The 18,402-nt window shown below is 42.6% G+C and overlaps 1 protein-coding gene across 1 annotated transcript in view; it reads right to left on the bottom strand.

The window, feature by feature from the left end:
- Positions 1-17,797, bottom strand: part of LOC122790060 (guanine nucleotide-binding protein G(I)/G(S)/G(O) subunit gamma-5-like) — a 50,178-nt gene extending 32,381 nt beyond the window's left edge. Inside the window, exon 1 of the mRNA XM_044057626.1 lies at positions 17,498-17,797. Coding sequence (XP_043913561.1) covers positions 17,498-17,584 — 87 coding nt within the window. The 5' untranslated portion in view covers positions 17,585-17,797. The remainder of the gene's footprint in view (positions 1-17,497) is intronic.
- Positions 17,798-18,402: the final 605 nt, after the last annotated feature.

Raw genomic sequence — 18,402 nt, 5'->3', positions numbered from 1 at the left:
CAGTCTGGCAGCATATGACTGATTTTGGAGTCCGTTTATCCTTTTGGTGAGGAACTTTTGGGATCTCTCCAATTGCTGCAGGTGTCGGGTGAGATGCATCCTGAATGGGGCATTGTACTTGATCATTGGTCTGATAAGTGAAGAGTACAGGGGAACAATGACCTCACTTGATCTGGATGTGAATCCCTTCATGATCAGGTGGGCAATGTAGAAGGTTTTTCTAACCACTTTAGCAATGTGAGCGTCAAAAGAAAGGCCACTGTCAACCTGGGTCCCCAGGTCCCCGATAACCTCTTCTGTGCTTAGTGGATTGCCGCCTATATGGTAGCTTGGGGTTACCTTGTTTTTCCCGAAGGGTATGACTATACATTTTTTGGCATTTAACTTCAGGCCATGGCTCTGGCACCAGCTATCAGTTTCCGTGAGACCCCTCTGAAGGATATCTGTGTCCGATGTACTTTCCACTATGGCTCCCAGTTTGCAGTCATCTGCAAACTTTGTCAGCCATAGTCCTCCTATGTAAGCCTGTACTTCTGAGAAGTAGATGCCGAACAGGGGGCCAAGGACTGAGCCCTGTGGGACACCACTTGTGACCAGCTTGGAGTCTGACATGGCGCCAGCTACTCTAATCCTGTGGGTTCTGTCCTTTAGCCAGTTTGCAACCCATCTTGTGACACATGGGTTTACATTTAAGCTGGCAAGTTTCTCTACAATACCCGAGTGGGGTATTGTGTTGAAAGCTTTTTCAAGGTCAAGGTAGGCTGTATGGACTGCCTTTCCCTCATCAATGGCCTTGGTGACTGTTTCGAAGTCGACCAAGTTCAAAAGGCATGATCTGCCCTTGACAAAGCCAAACTGGGTCGGGTCCAATGTCTGCAAGTCCCCTATGTCTTTGTTTATGAGTTCCATTATGATCCTCTCCATAGATTTGCAGACCAGGCTTGTTAAGCTTATGGGGCGGTAATTACCAGGGTACGTAGAGGCACCGCCTTTGTGGAGTGGAACCACAGTTGCCGTACGCCACTCCTTGGGCATGTATCCTGTGGTAAGGCTAAGATTAAACAGCTGCCTTATGTGCGGGTTTAGTTCCTCATTGAGTTAGTGTAGCACACAGCCAGGGACACCATCCAGTCCCACTGATACTGTGTTTTTAGCTTGAGAGAGCAGCTTTCACCTGCGCATTGGAGACGTCTGGGAGGCTGCACTCCGTTGGGATAGTTCTCTCCTTTTGGGGAGGAGAGGGTGGTGAAGTTTGCACTGAACCTGTCTGCCAGTATGTTGGCAATGTCTGTGGGTTCAGTGATTTTGTATCATTTTGGATTAATTCTGAGCATATCTGGGAGTTTCCACCCAGGTTTCTAACATATCTGAAGAAGGCCTTATGATTGTCCTTTGAATCTATGGCAATTTTTCTCTCAAAGTTGGCCTTGGATGATTTTATGAGTGCTCGTATTTTTTTTTTTTTTTTACTAATAATGATCAAAGGTGTCTTCTCTTATGGATTTTGCTCTATCATGTAACAGCTTTCTCCTCTTATTGTAAAGTTTATTTATGGCTGGGGTCCACCAGACTGGACATTTGCCCTTGAGTCTTGGTTTTATTAGGGACTGCATGATCCATGCAGTCCTGGAGGTGTTCGTAGAAGGCATTTGTAAGGGCTTCCGCAGCTTGGGTTGTGGTTTCCACTGGCTTGGGGGCCTTGAAGGATTCCACACCAGTCTTGAGTAGTGTGAAGTTTACTTTAGAGAAGTTCTTCACTGTGGTCTTTTTTGTTTGGGGTGGGGGCGGGATGTGGATATCCAGTGAGATTAGTTTATGATCTGATCTCACCAATGAGGGATATACTTCGGTGTGGAGCATTTTGTCCCCATGTTTGTGATGATGAGATCTAGTATATTTTCTCCTCTTGTGGGAACGGTGACTAGTTGTTCCATGGCATTTGAATTTATGAACTCCAGGAACCTTTGGGCTAGAAAGTTTGGGCTTGAGTAATGTTCCCAGTCTATATTCGGGTAGTTGAAGTCACCCAATGTAATGGTGTTTGGAGATAAATTTATACCCTCCAGTGTTTACAGGAAGGCTGTGTGGGGTTCCTGAGTTTGAGAGGATGGCCTGTAGCATGCTACAAATTGTAGAACAGTTTTGCCCATGGTTAATTGCACCTGGATGGTTCCGATGCTTCGTGCGTTGCTACCAACCTGGAGGTGTGGGTATCCTTTATGAATATGGATACATCCCCTCCTTTTGTGGTGTGGTCCGGGTTTTGGGGCCAGAACGCATGATATGAGGTAAAACCTGATAGTGCCGGGGTGCTCTCAGGAGCCTTGAACCAGGTTTCAGTCACAGCACAGACATCGATGTTCTCCATACTGAGAAGGGCCTTGAGTGCGTGCATTTTGAGATTTAGACTTCTGGCATTGAGCAGCATTACCCTTAGTTTCTTCCCATTTTTGTTTTCTAGGGTGGTAGGTTTAGAATTTGAGCCTTGCCTAAAAAAGGCACTATGGGTTGGCAAGAGCCTTAGCCAATATCCGGAATCCCAGGGGTGACAGGTGCAAGCCGTCCCTTGAAGCAGCGTGGCTTGTCAAGCATGTCATCCCAGGCAGACAGACACTGGATCCCCTTTGAATGACACCAGAAATTAAGCCAATTGTTAAAGCTGATCATCTTGTCTCTATGTTGTGGCATCATTCTTGGTGAAGGAAGGATGCTGCTCAGGGTCAGGGTCATACCTGCCTGGGCTACATAATCAGAGAGCTCCTCTATGTCTCTTTTCATGTAGTCCAGGGAGGTACGTCTCAGGTCACACACCAGCATGGACAATGACAGTGTCATATTTGTACTTGCTGTGGAGTGACCCGAGTGCTTGTGTTATGTGGCGGATTCTAGCGCCCGATAGGCAGCTTACTGTGACCCTCTCCTTGTTCAGCCTGGTGAGTGGGACATCAGTGTGTCTGACTATGGAGTCACCTATGACAAGTATGTTTGGTGTTTTATTTGGCCTTAAGGGCTGTGACTGCTTTGCACACTGATTGTGTTTTATGTGTTGCCTGTGGTGTGTCATGAGGTGGCTGTTGCTTGGGTGTCTGCTTTGGAGGCCTCTGCTGTTTAGGTAAATTTTTGCTCAGAGCCTCCGAGTATGTCTTTGTGTGTTTATGTGTTTGATTCATTGTTGTGATAGCTTTATGCGAGACTGGGTTTTGTGGTGTGTGTAGTTGCCTTCTCCTCCTGTCTGGTCTTGCCAGTCCTGAGTTGAGAGAGCTCAGCCTCCAGTTTGGCTAAATAGCTGCATCTCTCGCAAGTATTTGTGTTATGTGGGAGGAGGAGAGGGTTGTCTGTGTACATGAGGCAATTGTAACATTGCCTCAATATTCCCAGATTCACCAACTGGACAGGAGAGGACGCCAGCATCTGGCCCTTCGACATGCTAGAGAAATTAAGAAGTTTGGGGTGTAACTGAATGAGAGAGGACTTAGTAAGGAAGTGGGTACTCCTGGGGTGGGGGGTTCGCTAGTGAGGGAATTTGTACAATACAGAAGTGCTAAGCCTGAAAAGAAGATGCTTTTAAGACAAGTGCTGAGCTTTTTTTTTTGGGAGAAAAAAAAAAAGCTTTTTAGGAACAAGTGCTGCGCTTTTTAGTTAAGGGATATACTGTTTAGATTACTAGTAGAGCAGTTCTAAGGGAAAAAATGAAGAACAGAATTTATGGAGCCAGAAAAAGTTTAACCTTGTTAAACCAGCGCTGCCCGATGCTGCTCTAGTAGCAACTCCGCGCTAAAGCGTGCTTGACAGCAGGGGGCTGGAAAGAGCCAGGAATTGACCCAATACGGCCAATAAAACTACGGCCAATAAAACTACAGTTTCAAGTCAGCAACCACTCCCACGGGGGGCAGGGGAGCTGCTCAATGTTTTTCACTGCCACTATCAGAGAGACTTTCCTTTAGCCCAAGCAAAAATGGCCTCTCAGAAACTTACAAACAGTTCAGGAACAGCAAGCCTGCAACTGAACTTTTTTAAATCTCAGAAAAGTAGGAAAAAAGCAAGATTTTTTTTGTTTTTGTTTTTTTTTCAGAGATAGCAGAGGTTCACAAGTAATATCAAGTTATAACAGTGCAGTTAAATGACCCCACACAAGAGTGCTAGGTCAAAGACAGAAAATATGCAAGTTTTGAGAAAAAAAACGATTTTAAAATTAAGTGCAAACAGGAAATTCAGCAAACAGCTTTTGGTTGTGCTCTAAATACAGCTACTAATGCAGAAATCAAGTTTAACAAGCCAGAAAATGCTCAAGCTAGGCAGCTATGCAGAAAAACTTAGCAAATAAACAGAGAAAAAATACTTAAAAATCTCAAAAGTGGCACCCTTCTTCTCTCAGCGTTTTCTCCTCTTGGTGGGTGCTTCACCAACAGCCAATAAAAGACTCCTGCCAGTCCGCAAATGGGCACCAATTCAAGACAGGCACGATGGGAGGGCTATTTCTGACAAAAAAAAATTGCAAACAGGTAGGCACTGGCTACTGACTAAAGTAAAGGAGTTGTCCCCACCAATATGAGCTCACAACAGTAGCATTAATCTCAAAGGTGAGCAGCTCAGAATAGAATGAAATCATTTAGGTTAGATAATCACCTTCAGGAGAACTACCACCACCCAGTGGAAGATTGTGAAACTACAACCTATTCATTGGAAATAACAGCCTAGTAAAATGAACCCATTGCACTTGGGCAAATCCACTATTCAAGTCATTTACTGTTGTAAGTCAATTATACTACCATTCATTTTAAAACCATTTATAAAGCAGCATCATTTGCTCAGAAAAGGAGAGGTTTTATTACAAATGCATGTGGGAGGTGCCTTCTGGACTGCACACACATTTTCATGCAGAAGTGAGCACAAGGCAGTCAATTTAAGACTGGTTTATGTTAAGTCTATTGCAATCTGCCAAGCTGCTAACATGAGACAAGTTACTACAGATGTCCAGAGATCATGCTCTCAGTCCCTGGTGTGGAAGAAACATAAAATTACAGTAATAATTCCTCCCCCCATTAAATGGGTAGACCTGCAGATGAAGCAACTTCAGTTTACCATCAAGTTCCTCACTTGCTAACATACGTGGCTTTGGGGGCTACTTTTAAAAGTAGTGTACAAGGTATTTTGTTTTCATATTGCATAACCTGATTTGAACATTACAACTGCAGTTGCTAGCAAACTCTGTGGATTCTCTCATTTATATTGCCATGGCTTTAGGACACAGGCACGTGAACTCCACCTAGACCTTACGAGGCTCCCCAATATCTGTGGCACTTCTTGGTAGAAGCGTGGCTGGCTGTACAAGCACAGTGTAAAGTATAAGGGATACCATTACTATATAAGTAAAATAAAAACTAAGGTGCTTAAAAGCACTTTTAGCATCACTAAGCTTAGTGCCATGTTAGAGTGTACACAGAACAGTACTAGGGAGTTGAAACAGCTTTACAAGCTGTACTACAATGCAGCAACTAATGTAAAGCTGTTACACTTCTGCTGACCTCTGTCTAGGAGGCAGTAAAGATCCCCCACCCTTTTCAGTAGAAAAGCGAATGTACCACAAGCTGTGCTGCAGCAGTTGTGTCTTACAACTTTCAAAACTACAACACTTAACTGAGGGAATAAAAAGTGCAGAAGAGCTAATACGAAACAGCTAAAGCTCAATATACCACAATGAATTACAAGAGCCACTTTGATCACACCCAAATTATATGTTCTCAAAATAAAGATTCACACTTCAAGGTTTGCTTTAATCCACTTCTTGAACATGGCTTACACCAGACCTCATCCTAATTATCTAGAATCACAGCAGAAAAAGGCAAAGTACAAGCGTACACCACAGCCAGTAGCCACATGCTGCAGGGGACAAAGCTTTTACTACACCCAGACAACCCATGAACTTTATGAACTTGTTAGCACAGCTGCCGACTGACCCACCCAGGGGAGGATGCGAGTGGCCATCTATCACTGACTGACATCTGGGGGGGTGAGTGGGCATCCAACACAAAGGGGGCAGTATAGGCTCACTGCAGTAAAGAAGCATCACAAGCCTGGCAGGTTCTGCACTTCATAATTTACATGCAGTTTAGTCAGAAAGTTGCATATGCACCTCCTGGAGACAGTGGAGCTTGGAAAGTTGTGGAGTTACTGCACACCCCCTGGCAGCAGTACGATACAGTACCAGCATATTAAATATCATCTGACCCCAGACATGGGGTGGGTTGTGCCCAGGATAGGCAAAGGCAAATCCAGAAAAACCTGATGACTGAGAAGAGGAGCTGGTGAGAGCAGATTGCCAGCTGCAATGAGTAGAAAGGTACATAACTACTTTATTACAATACACAATAAGGCCCAGGGAGGGGAGACTAGGCTGAGAACAGCACTGGGCTCCTTCATTCCATGCTGCAATGAGTAGAAAGGTACATAACTACTTTATTACAATACACTACCCTTCAATAAAGCCCAGGGAGGGGAGACTAGGCTGAGAACAGCACTGGGCTCCTTCATTCCATGCTGCAATGAGTAGAAAGGTGCATCACTACTTTATTACAATACACTACCCTTCAATAAGGCCCAGGGAGGGGAGACTAGGCTGAGAACAGCACTGGGCTCCTTCATTCCATGCTGCAATGAGTAGAAAGGTGCATCACTACTTTATTACAATACACTACCCTTCAATAAGGCCCAGGGAGGGGAGACTAGGCTGAGAACAGCACTGGGCTCCTTCATTCCATGCTGCAATGAGTAGAAAGGTACATAACTACTTTATTACAATACACTACCCTTCAATAAGTCCCAGGGAGGGGAGACTAGGCTGAGAACAGCACTGGGCTCCTTCATTCCATGCTGCAATGAGTAGAAAGGTGCATCACTACTTTATTACAATACACTACCCTTCAATAAGGCCCAGGGAGGGGAGACTAGGCTGAGAACAGCACTGGGCTACTTCATTCAATGCTGCAGATGCCATGCAATGGATCAGAAAGCTAAAACAAATGTACTCCGTAGAAAGTGACCAGTTTCAGAGGACGACAGGTATAAAAAGTCGAAACATTTCAGGAAAGTTTCAAGAACGGTAAAGGAAAGAAAGGTGGCTATATGCCTACAAAAGTTTACTTCCGGGATGTGCAATAGGCAAATACAAAACCCTATTAAAATGTACTGGTCTCAATGGGCAATGTCCAAGACAGACCAAAAGGCAACAGATTGTAGCTGTGCATGTCCAACACTTTGGGCAGAACACACTAGCAAGCATGGTTGAAATAATAATCAGGGACTAAAACGTAGTCTCCATTTTTGCCCAAAGAAAAGCCAAATACCTAACAGTAGAGAGGTTTATAAAGGGACAGACAACAGGATTGAACGAATTAAATGCCCAATGCATTCAGTGACGACAGCATATGCACTTTAGAAGGGAAATATGCATAAATGATAATAAGGTCTAATTAAACAAATCACATACAATCCAATTTGTAATGCATATGGTTCCAAAGGGTACAGCAACTCCTGGCAGCCATCGTGAGTTTCATTCACTTGTTTACTTCAGTATGTCAACCAGATAAATGAACTTGGTCTAAAGACCATTTTCAGCAAAGTCTGTGACACAAAGGCAACATCAAGTGCCACAAGATGGCAGTGCATGGTTTACTATCAAAAAGCTTGAAATGCACTTTCTTGAACGTCAGGTGATAGAAAGTACAGTTTCAAAGATGCACTATGCCGTACCAGAATACAACAAATTCACTATAATTAATGTAAAGCGCGACTCGTTAGTATGAGTACGGCATTGTGAATGCAGATTGTGGTACAGTGAGGATCAGAGAATTTACCTTTTTCCTCACTGTAGTGCAATCTCAGAGTTGATTATATACACACACAAAAAATTTGCAGGGGGTGAGGGTGGTGCAGGGGGGCTTGCTCCCCTGCAAAGCAGTACAACTTGTGCTGTAGAAGACAAATTCTAATGGCACGTTCAATAGAATATCCTGGTGTCGGATATCAACTTTTGCTATGGCGAATAACATTGAATGCAGATGTCAGGATATTCAACATTTATTGAACAAATGACAAAGTGCACTTCAAGCACTTGATAGTAAACCATAAGTAAATCTGTACAAAATAACCACAAACAGTACAGTAGAAGAGAACTTGCAACTAACAAGTTAAATGTGCACGAACAAATTTATCGCGACACATATACAAGAGATGTGCAGTCTGCAAAAGTTGTAGGTTACCAGCTTGGGATCTTCAATAACTTACTTTGAATAAATGCAAAGGTAAACCAATATCATGTAAAAGTAGGAAGAAACACGTAGTGATGCAACAGCTAGACAGATAAATATACCAATAAGGCTCTAGGAAATGAACAGGCACCTCAGGGATTTTTTAAGCATAAGCATTTGTTTAGTTAAAAAGCAAAGTCTCCTCTAGCAAATGTCACAGGAATCGGTCAATGGTGCACAGGCGATTACAAGAGCCCTTACAAGCCCAGCCAATATAGCCTGATTTAACACAATATATGACCCCAAGGGCAAAAGGATGGCATTGGTTTGTGCCTCTACACCCGTCCATAGGGGACACCAGCACTTCCCCAGGTGTTAATTTCTGATTCCCCATCCATTGATCCAAACTGCATTTGAAGAGGGCCAGGGTACAAGGGTTTTGATTTGTTATAGTAAAGTGTTTAAGGTACTTGAGGGAAAATTGGCTAGTCTTGAAATTGCCCACAAGGGCAGCTAAAGTTGGTATAATGATAAAGAGGTTTACCTCTCAAACATGCAATGTACAGGTTTCTCACCCTGTAGAGAATTGGCTAGGCTTAAGGACCACAAGGGTAGCTAGCCCAGTGCTTACATGCAAGATAGAAAAGTCAGCCTGTAATTCTGGATGACACTAGTGTATTGTGCACACACACTACAATTTGGCTCGATTTGTCCACCTAGCTAATTGGAACATGCCTGTGGTAATTTTATACTGCTCTTATGCATGCCTGAAATGTTACTCCGTAATACAGAAGGGAACCGCATAAATGCTACATTAGCAAGAACCCTAATACCTGCTCAGACAATACCACTTTATGATATATGCATACAAATTCTTTCAGATCCCACTCCTCTGGTACCATCAGAACCACAGTTTCCTCCATTAGCACTGGGTGAAAAACCAAAGGTAAAGCACTGCTGGACCCAGACAGAGGGCTTAAAAGTACTGAGAAGCAGTCACTGCCAACTATCACAGACCGCCCTGGTCAACAATTCACCAATTACAATACCATGGCGTAGCCATGCCACAGAATGCATTAGCACTCAGGAGTTAACAGCAACAGAAAATTCATTTCTGCAGTTGTACAAGGAAACAGAATACACCAATTAAGAGGGAATGAGCAAAATTTGGTTAACACTGCAGTAAAAAGTTGCATTTTACCCCACTTTAACATACACGCGGATCAGTTTCTACTACTTTAACCCTATTATGACAGGAGAAACACTGCCATTTCTAGGCCTCAGATTACTGTACTCGTTCGGGATTACTTTCTAGCTTTTCTGGGCTTGAAATTACATGCAATTGCACACCGCTACTAATCATGCAGCTGCATTTATCCATGCAGCTAATATAAAACAGATATTTTGTGCCACAAGTCTTTAACACTGAACTTGTACTAACTGTTACTAGTTAGTGTTACTAAAGCTGCCCGTAGCAGGTCAGCTGCCTGCAATGAGTCGTACTGTTAGCAAAGGGTCCTGCTCTACTTCAAGATATATGACAGAGGCCACTCGGCATAGTTAATACACAGTTACTTACTGCAAATAGTTATCACACCAGAGTATTAGTCTGAAAAACTCCCTCACTTAACAGGAGCCTTTATTATTTCTCTAAATCGCTGGACCAAGAAGAGTCAGCCTGCTTGTTCTCTTCCTATTGGCAGCCTTACATCACTTGGTATCTTTGGATAGTGCAGGAGTGAGCTTTTAGCAGAAGAAATTTGTTTGTGACAGATGAATTCTGTTTGAGACATGTGAAGTATTTCAAAAACAAATATGGAGACCCACTCTCTCACAAAGAGACCGACCAATCATACACTTCCACAATTCAAGATCTAGAAGACTAATGTGAAAATCCAACAGCACACTTGCTGGCACATTTCCAGGACTTGCAATACAGATCCAGACGAGCTGACCACTCCACAAATATTTAGTGATTGGTGATTCTGTAGTAGCACACAGATTCTACTCTTACTAGGCTGGACAAAGGCAAGGCAGGGTGACAATTGCCTTTCAGGTACCAGAATCTCCGATATCTCAAGGCCCTTAAGGCCTTTTCACCTGGCAAATACGACTGATGTTATGTAGCAAGCACTACACTAGCAAGAGGGGGTTAATACCTGCTCACAGACAGTACCATTGAGTAACATATGCATACAAGTTCTCTTTTCAGATCCCACCCACTGGTACTACCAGAACCACAACTTCCTCCATTAGCTCTAGAGGAGGTCAAAGGAAAAACATTTGGCATTTATTTTCTGGAATAGATGTGGCATGACAGGAGCAGTAGCCCAAACTTGCCCTGCATGTCAGAAATGCAGGCAAGCCTCTGGCACAGTGTGCAGTCTCTCTCCAATAAGGATGCTTACACACAAAGGAAACTTTTTATAGACGATTGTTTAAGTCATTCTAGAAGGATACAGTAAGCTCCAGCATGGAATGAGATGCTGTTGTCTTGCTCTACGATGAATGACCTGTTACTCTCGCTCCAAGCCTTCTGCATATTGGATGTAAAGCCTTTGCTGCCCCACTGTTTTTTTAAGGCTATAGCTGCCCCATAGTGTTCTTTTTATAGGCTTTTAAAACCCTTACTGCCCCCATAGTGCTTTTTAGGCACACTCCGACTAACTGACATCCCAGTGTAATAAGCAATCCAAACCTGATCACATTAAGCAGGCTCTGCTCAGTGCCAGCACCACCCTAGGGTGGGAGGTTGGCATAATGGTTAAGGTGTTTACCTTGCAACCACAAGGTGCAGGGTTTGAATCTCATATGGGGTAGTTGGCTATGCTTAAAATGACCCACAAGGGCAGTTAGCCTAGTAATCTATGAACCTATGAGTAAACCAGATCCACCCTGATCACATTAAGCAGGCTCTGCTCAGTGCTAGCAGCAAACCAGACCCAAACCTGATCACATTAAGCAGGCTCTGCTCAGTGCTAACAGCATTAAAATGGTGAACCATGAGGCTCTCCTGCATTTGGAGCATGGGCACATCCATGGCAGTATAGTTAGAGAAACTGAAATCTTCAGAAAGCATTCCCTCACAGCTGGGGTCTGCACTTACCACGCTTTCAGACCCAATGGAAACTGTGGTACCATCTTGGTCTTTGTTATGGGCTGCATAACCTCTAGAGAGATTCCCAGGGACTCAGAGCTAACTCGTGAGCTAACTCATGGAGGTCAAGTCACACTTACACCCACCTGTCAGTTTACAGGTTGTTACAATTACTCGGAGACAGAGGGTGTCCTGTAAGCTGCATAACCTGACATCCTCAGCTGGGAAGGTGCACAAGAGTTGTATGACGACTTAGAAAACTCTATAGAATTAGCAATTCCTACCAGATTTAAACATAACTGGAGGTTTAAAAGCACCACAAAAAGAAATGGTGCCACCTCTACAGACAAATGGCGGTGGAGAGTACACACATTTTAACACCAACCAACAATCAAAGCACAATAAACATCACACTGATTTTAGCAATTTCACTCCAGAAAGACTGGCTAACCCTAAGTGTGGTGGGGATTGGTAGATGCTATTATAACACGGAGAAACAGTGGTAAAATTTAAGTGCAAGTCAAACACCTAGAACTACTACGAGAGCAGCAAAGCATGAAGACAACTATGGACCAAAATTAAAACAACTGCTCTGTATATACAGAGTGCTGTACAGTATATTTATCAGTGCTGGATTGTGTTCGAGACCCCCCCCCCCCCCCAGGCTGGACTAGCCTGACCATCCTTCAGAATGGTGGTTCAGACAAACAGTGGGGGTACTGCTGGTAAGGCATAAATGGTCACAACAATCAACAGCCTTGTACTTACCATGATGCTACAAGATTTGATTTGAAAACATTTCTGGCAAGGACCTATCTGAAAATTATTTTTCTGAAACTCTCGCCCAAATGTGCAGTCACCTTTTTTGCTTACATGAGCTACTCTCAATTAACACAGTTAACACTGGGGGAGAACATGAGGATGTATTACTTCACAGAAAAAGTGAAGGGTAAAGCAGCCTTTTTGAAGCAGCAATGTTGAGAATAGCAAATAAAGTAGAAGGGCAACACTCAAGCACTGGAAGCAGTTTGGGAGAATAAATCAAGTAGAAGTAGGAAACAAACCTTAGAATTTGTGGGTCAAGCTGTGAAAGAAATATTAGTAGGTAAACAAAACCCACATAACAGTTGTATCGAGAGAGGCAAAATATAGTTAAAGGACTTACTTCATCCCAGAATTTTTTTTTTTTTTTAAGAACAAATTCAGCTTCCAAACAATATTTGACATTTGTTTACTGGGTGGTCTGACTGGGTTTACAGAACCAGTTTTGTTTACTGGGTGGTCTGACTGGGTTTACAGAACCAGTTTTCGGCAGAGGCCCGGACAGAAAAGCTCCACATATAGTAACAAATACAGTATAATCCAATACAATACAAACATTAGAAAGACCATACAAAAGAACATAAACAATGGTACAAAAATGTTACAATATATACTAGACATCTAGACCATTCTATTACAGTTAACATTCTAACTCTTCACCATATACATAGCCTAGGAGTAGACTGTCCAAAAATAATGTACGACAGTGTTACAGTACATGAAAAAATAGAATGTTGGTTTTAGTTAGGAAAATAGCCAAAAAGTTAGTGATGCAGAGAGAGTTAAGAATAGACATTACAGCTTGAGCAGTAACATAAGGACAAGTTAAAGAAACTGAGATGGAGTTGGGAGAGCCTACTGTGAGGGAGTGAATGTGACAGAAGGAGGATGAGGCTAGTGTGGAAGAAGAGGAAGACCTGAGCATTAGACAGGCTTTATGCAGGAGCATAACCATGTATTTTTTTAGATGATTTTTTTTTTTAAAAGATGCTTTGAAATGGGTTAGGCCATGCATAGACCTGGTAGCTAGAGGTAGTGAATTCCAAAGTGTAGAGAGAGTAGAGGGACCTCGTTTTCTTGTGGGTTTTCAGATAGCAAAGAGATTTTTGTCTTCTGATCATAGGGATTGATTTGGTGTGCAAGGTGTTACTAGACTGGTTAGTGCAGGGCAGGCAGTAGGCTTGAAAATAAGGTTGCACTGGGGGACAGCTGAATAAAGTATGAAGCACTGACAGACAAGACACTGACCTGTCAAATTATACAAGATGAGGTTTTAAGGACTGGCACAGTAGGTATTCAAAGCTGCCAGCATCTGGGGGGTGGTCACGATCGCCCTGGTGAGCTTAACCAAAATAATGTACACAGTCATAACACAAGACAGTTTCACCTAGTACAGCAATGCAAGGCACACAACTCTCCAAGTCCCTGTGGGATTGCCCTCTTTCCCCACTTGTTTGTCTGTACTATCATTACTAACTGTTAACTATGTTACGAGTTTCATTGTTCAGTGGTGTATTTGTCCAATATATTGAAATTCAGTACACTATGCATTAACTCTTTTTTGCTCACTGTCAAACACTAACCTTCTCCCTTTGTCCACTATGCAAAGCTAACCTGGTTAACATAGAAGTCACAAATGTATCACAAACCTTTCCAAATTCTACAGATATGTTACATGAACAGCAGCCCCAAGTAACAACTGCCAACTCTACAGCTGTGACCCAAGACTCAAACTACAAGAACAATGCACGGTCAGGGCAGAAACAAAGGCATAATCCTATTCTCTGGCTTTTACCTCATATGCTGCACTATATCCATCTTAAGTGAGCATATGATAGAAATACAAAACATTTACACAACACCAACTGCAGACAGCTGTGGAAAGCTGCTTAACACAAACCATTACATGCAAAGCACCAACATATTAAAATGCTTCCCTTATTGTGGAGTTTCCCCAAATTCTTGGAAATCTACTACAGCTACACCAGTTTAAACAAGCGGCATAGTTGTAATAAGTAATAAGTGCGTTACATGTCACAACTATCTACAAAATATGCCTTCTGTTATCATTTGTAAGGAGGCTAGTGCCCCCAACTCCCTTGTTTCACTTTAAAGTCAGCAGGCAACCACTTCCCCTTAACAACTAGGTAGACAAAGGCACCAGCTCAGCTTACAAGTGGGATGCATGAAAACCACAACTTGCAGAAATTGCTAGCAAGGAATACACATCCTAAAAGTACGACCACTTTGCTGTAACAAGCAACTGGCATGTTGAACCGGTTCAAGAGGATAAACACAGGGAAATACAACAACATTTACTTACACCGCAGGTACTGTAAAGTTATGCCAATTCAATACTTATAGTAAGAATCTAACTACATTAGAAGGTTCATAGAAAGGTACCAGGCAATCTGCAAATTAAAGTCTAGCTAATAAACCACATTACAAAATTTCTCTTCAACCTCAAATAAGGGCAACAAGACAAAACAGAGAGAATACAAGGCTGCACATACAAGGTTACAAGAATGCAATCCTGCTGCACATACAAGGTTACAAGAATGCAATCCTGTCTGACAAGTACTGAAAGTCAGTTACAGAGGTGGGGATATGTTGGGATAGGAATACATCATGCTAATGGCGTCTTACCTGTGAATTAAGGTTTAGATCCTTTAACCGGGAATTTAAGGAAATATTTCTAGAAGGAACAGGTCAAACAAGATTTGTGGCTCAATAGGCTATACACAGACTAGCACGGACAAGTCACTAAGACAGCAGAGGGCTACCAGTCTATCCAGATAACTGAGGCCAGTAATCTTTGTATTTAGGAACTGCAACAGTCTCTCAGTATGCTCAAACATTCCAAAATGGCAGTAAACAAACCACCACCAACTAATTACCCCAGCACAATAAATACACCAACTGATATAGGTAGGCTTCTCTGGACTTGATAGTCAAGCCACATAAAAAGCTTCCCATCTAGCATGCAAACATGACGGACAAATGCAAAGAAACTCAACAAATGTTCTCAGAACTCTTATGACAGTGTTTTGGAAGATTGTCTCGCCTGCATCATAACATATGGAAATGTGCACCACACTACATCACATTTAAGACTAGCCTATCATCCCTCCACCAACTACTAAGAAAGCATAACATGTTGGACCAATTACAGTTCAGTAGGAAAACAACTAATTTATAAGTCATCTATAAACTTATAACAGAAGGGAGCAGTGCGTACCTGAAGGTCAAAGAAAGACCCTAAAAAGACAGGGTACAACACTAAGCCCTCTAGTACACTGGTGGAATTTTCTGGTTTCAAAAGTGCCACCAGAGACTCAAATACACAGATTCCATCAGATAACTACTTAGCTATCCAGTGTGCAGTAAGTGCATTTACATTCCGATTAAGTCTGCCAATCATGCCTTCAAAGGGAATGACAACAAAGGCCTTGACCAGGTCTAAGTATGCAATAACACTGATCTACTATTATCTGCCACTCTGGTGACATTTGAAAATAAAAAGACATGGTAGGATCTGCCTGTGACAGACCAGGGTCAAGGATCGAGAGAATTTCACTGTTCAGATCTGAGAAGTCTGAAATAACTGTTCCCCATTTCCCCAGCTTTCCATACAGGGCTAATGAAATTAGTAGGTCTACAGTTACCAGGATGCATGACTGGACAATCTGGTGAGACACATTGCAATGGCTGTTTTTCTGGCTTCAGAAATGTAACCAGTGGAGAGGCTTAAAGGGATTCGGACAGGTGATTCAATATGGTTTGCCTGTTTACTGATATATAAGGAACAAACTCATATTTGAAGATAAATAAAAATAATCAAACAGCACCTAGAAAATGAATCAATAAATCTTACTACATGATTGTGACACAGGCTAGGTATGCATCTTCACTTCAAATGTAAAGCAGTCACTCATAGGACTTGTTTGTTTCCTATAGGGTTCCACCTTTTCAGATGCCCAAAGTGGGACATTTTTGGTACAAACTTCAGATTTTGCAGGCCAAAACATACCCACGGCCAGTACAAAGGACAGAATTTCATTTTCTTCCTAAATAAAAGTTTATTCTTAGTTGCTTATTCTGTTTCTTATAACATTTAGGTGTTTCAGATACAGAATAACTGTTTTATGCAACTATTACATAACATATAAGAAATAATTTTGTCCTAAAATCTCAGGACATTTGCCAATTTTACACTTGTTTTGCAGGACACAACTGCCCAAAGAGGGACTGTCCCTCGCAAAGTGGGACAGGTGGTAACCCTAGTTTCTTATACAATAACAACTGTCCCCGATTTTCACTAACATCCCTGATTTTAACTCAAATTTTAGCTCCGACCCTTATAATCCCACCTAAAACTGCCGACTTTTGGAGGAAAGGTAGTGAATTACACTTAAATTATAACAATTGCATTCTATACTTTTACTTCAGAAATGTATATTAATTTATATTCTCCGATTCTATCGAGGTTTCAAGTTAATACTAACATTTTAAGTGTCCCCAACTGTCCCGACTTTTTTCTGTATTTGTCCCCTATTCTGTTGAAAATTTTCCCGAACTGGTTGAGAGCTACACAACTCAATTATTTGCAACGCAGCCATTGTATTTTCTTATAAGTATGCAAGCCGTCTTGTAAGTGCAACAAACAACCTACACTATACTAGTACTTGCATGGATGCACAGGGGTCATAATCGAAATGGGTTATTAGACCAGCCCACCCATCCGGTCACTATACCCCTCAGCTGTCTAGATTTTTCAGTGTCTAGATTTTAGACCATCTTGCTCTCTCCCTCAGAGCTTGTGGTTTTCTGGCGCATCGGTAACGGCTGAAGTCACTAAATAACGATATAAATTCAATCTTAAACACATTATACCCTTCAGAACATGCATGCTAACACAAATGATGTTGTTTTATCAAATTTCTGAGAGAAGTATGCCGGTCACCGAACTGTAAAATAAAGTAAAAGCCAACTGTAAACGTGTAGTACTAGGCACTCTACCTGGTCATTTTCAGGACTCCCTTAAACTCGGCAGGACCACTGGGTGAAGGTGCTATAACTGAAGTAAACAAACATACCAGACTCCTACGCTCAGAGAATCATTTTTAACAGTTACTAGTAGTAATAAACAGTAGCCAACTTGGGGGAACAGAGCACACAGACCAGCTGTTTTAGTGGAAATGTAGTACTCGGCCTGCCGAAACAAGAGACCATCTGCCCGCAGTGGACAGTGTTTCCTACATAGGCACGATCACACGGTGATTCACACCCCCATCCCCTGCAACGCACCTTCCCGGGGTACAAGGTGACTCACCTTGACTCGCCGCACACTGAGCTCCATCTGTAGCTGCTGCACTACCTTCCGCATCATTAATACACTGCCGTGATTGTTGTTAGACATGGCGGCTAAGAACCGGACCAAGCAAACCCCAAATAGTACCGACGGAGACAAATCCTCACCAGTAGAAGCTACCTGTTAATACGACTTACACAGATGTACTTCGAATTCCACGTCCCACAGCCCCACCCAACAAACAAACCGCACTTCCTACACTGCAACCTTTCCTGGGAAGTTACTCAGCATGGAAGTCTTCCTACAGTACTTCCCTCCCTACTCCAGTTGGCCCACCTCCTACGGGCTATGTCCAATCAAAACCGCAAGTCTGCGGCTGGTACTCCAACTACATTCCAAAGTCGAGTTTACTATCCAACCAGCTTCTAACGTCGAGTGTTATTTTGTAAGACTGTCACCCAACCAGCTGTAAGCGCGAGTCGCCCATTACGCGTCCACAGTGGTACAGTTTCATTCATACTAGCCCACCAGTTGCTTAAATGACTTGGTTGTTACGAAGAATGGGAACTCGTCTCAGTACCATACCCCCTCTCAGCTGCCCCTGATTTTTACACAAATTTTAGCTCTGTTCCTCTTAATCCCTCCTAAAATTGGTGACTTTCAGAGAAAGGGTGGTTTATATTTCCTTTAGTGCCTTAAGATCTAGTAACCAGAACCTCATAACTCTGTCATAGGTTCATACTAGGCTATCTGCCCTAGGGCATTTATAAGCATAGCCAGAGTGTGTGTGTCTTTCACCACCCATTTTAAATTAATTTTGCTATGCCCTTTTTCGAGGTTAGTATACTGTGCCTCTGTCTAACAGTGACACAGAAGTGATACCCGGGGTTCATAGGTTCATACTAGGCTATCTGCCCTGGGGCAAT

This window comes from Protopterus annectens, chromosome 15.part0 (assembly GCF_019279795.1).
Source record: "Protopterus annectens isolate FY-2018-M chromosome 15.part0, PAN1.0, whole genome shotgun sequence".
Lineage (NCBI taxonomy): Eukaryota > Metazoa > Chordata > Ceratodontiformes > Protopteridae > Protopterus > Protopterus annectens.
This window is presented reverse-complemented; position numbering and strand designations above follow the sequence as displayed.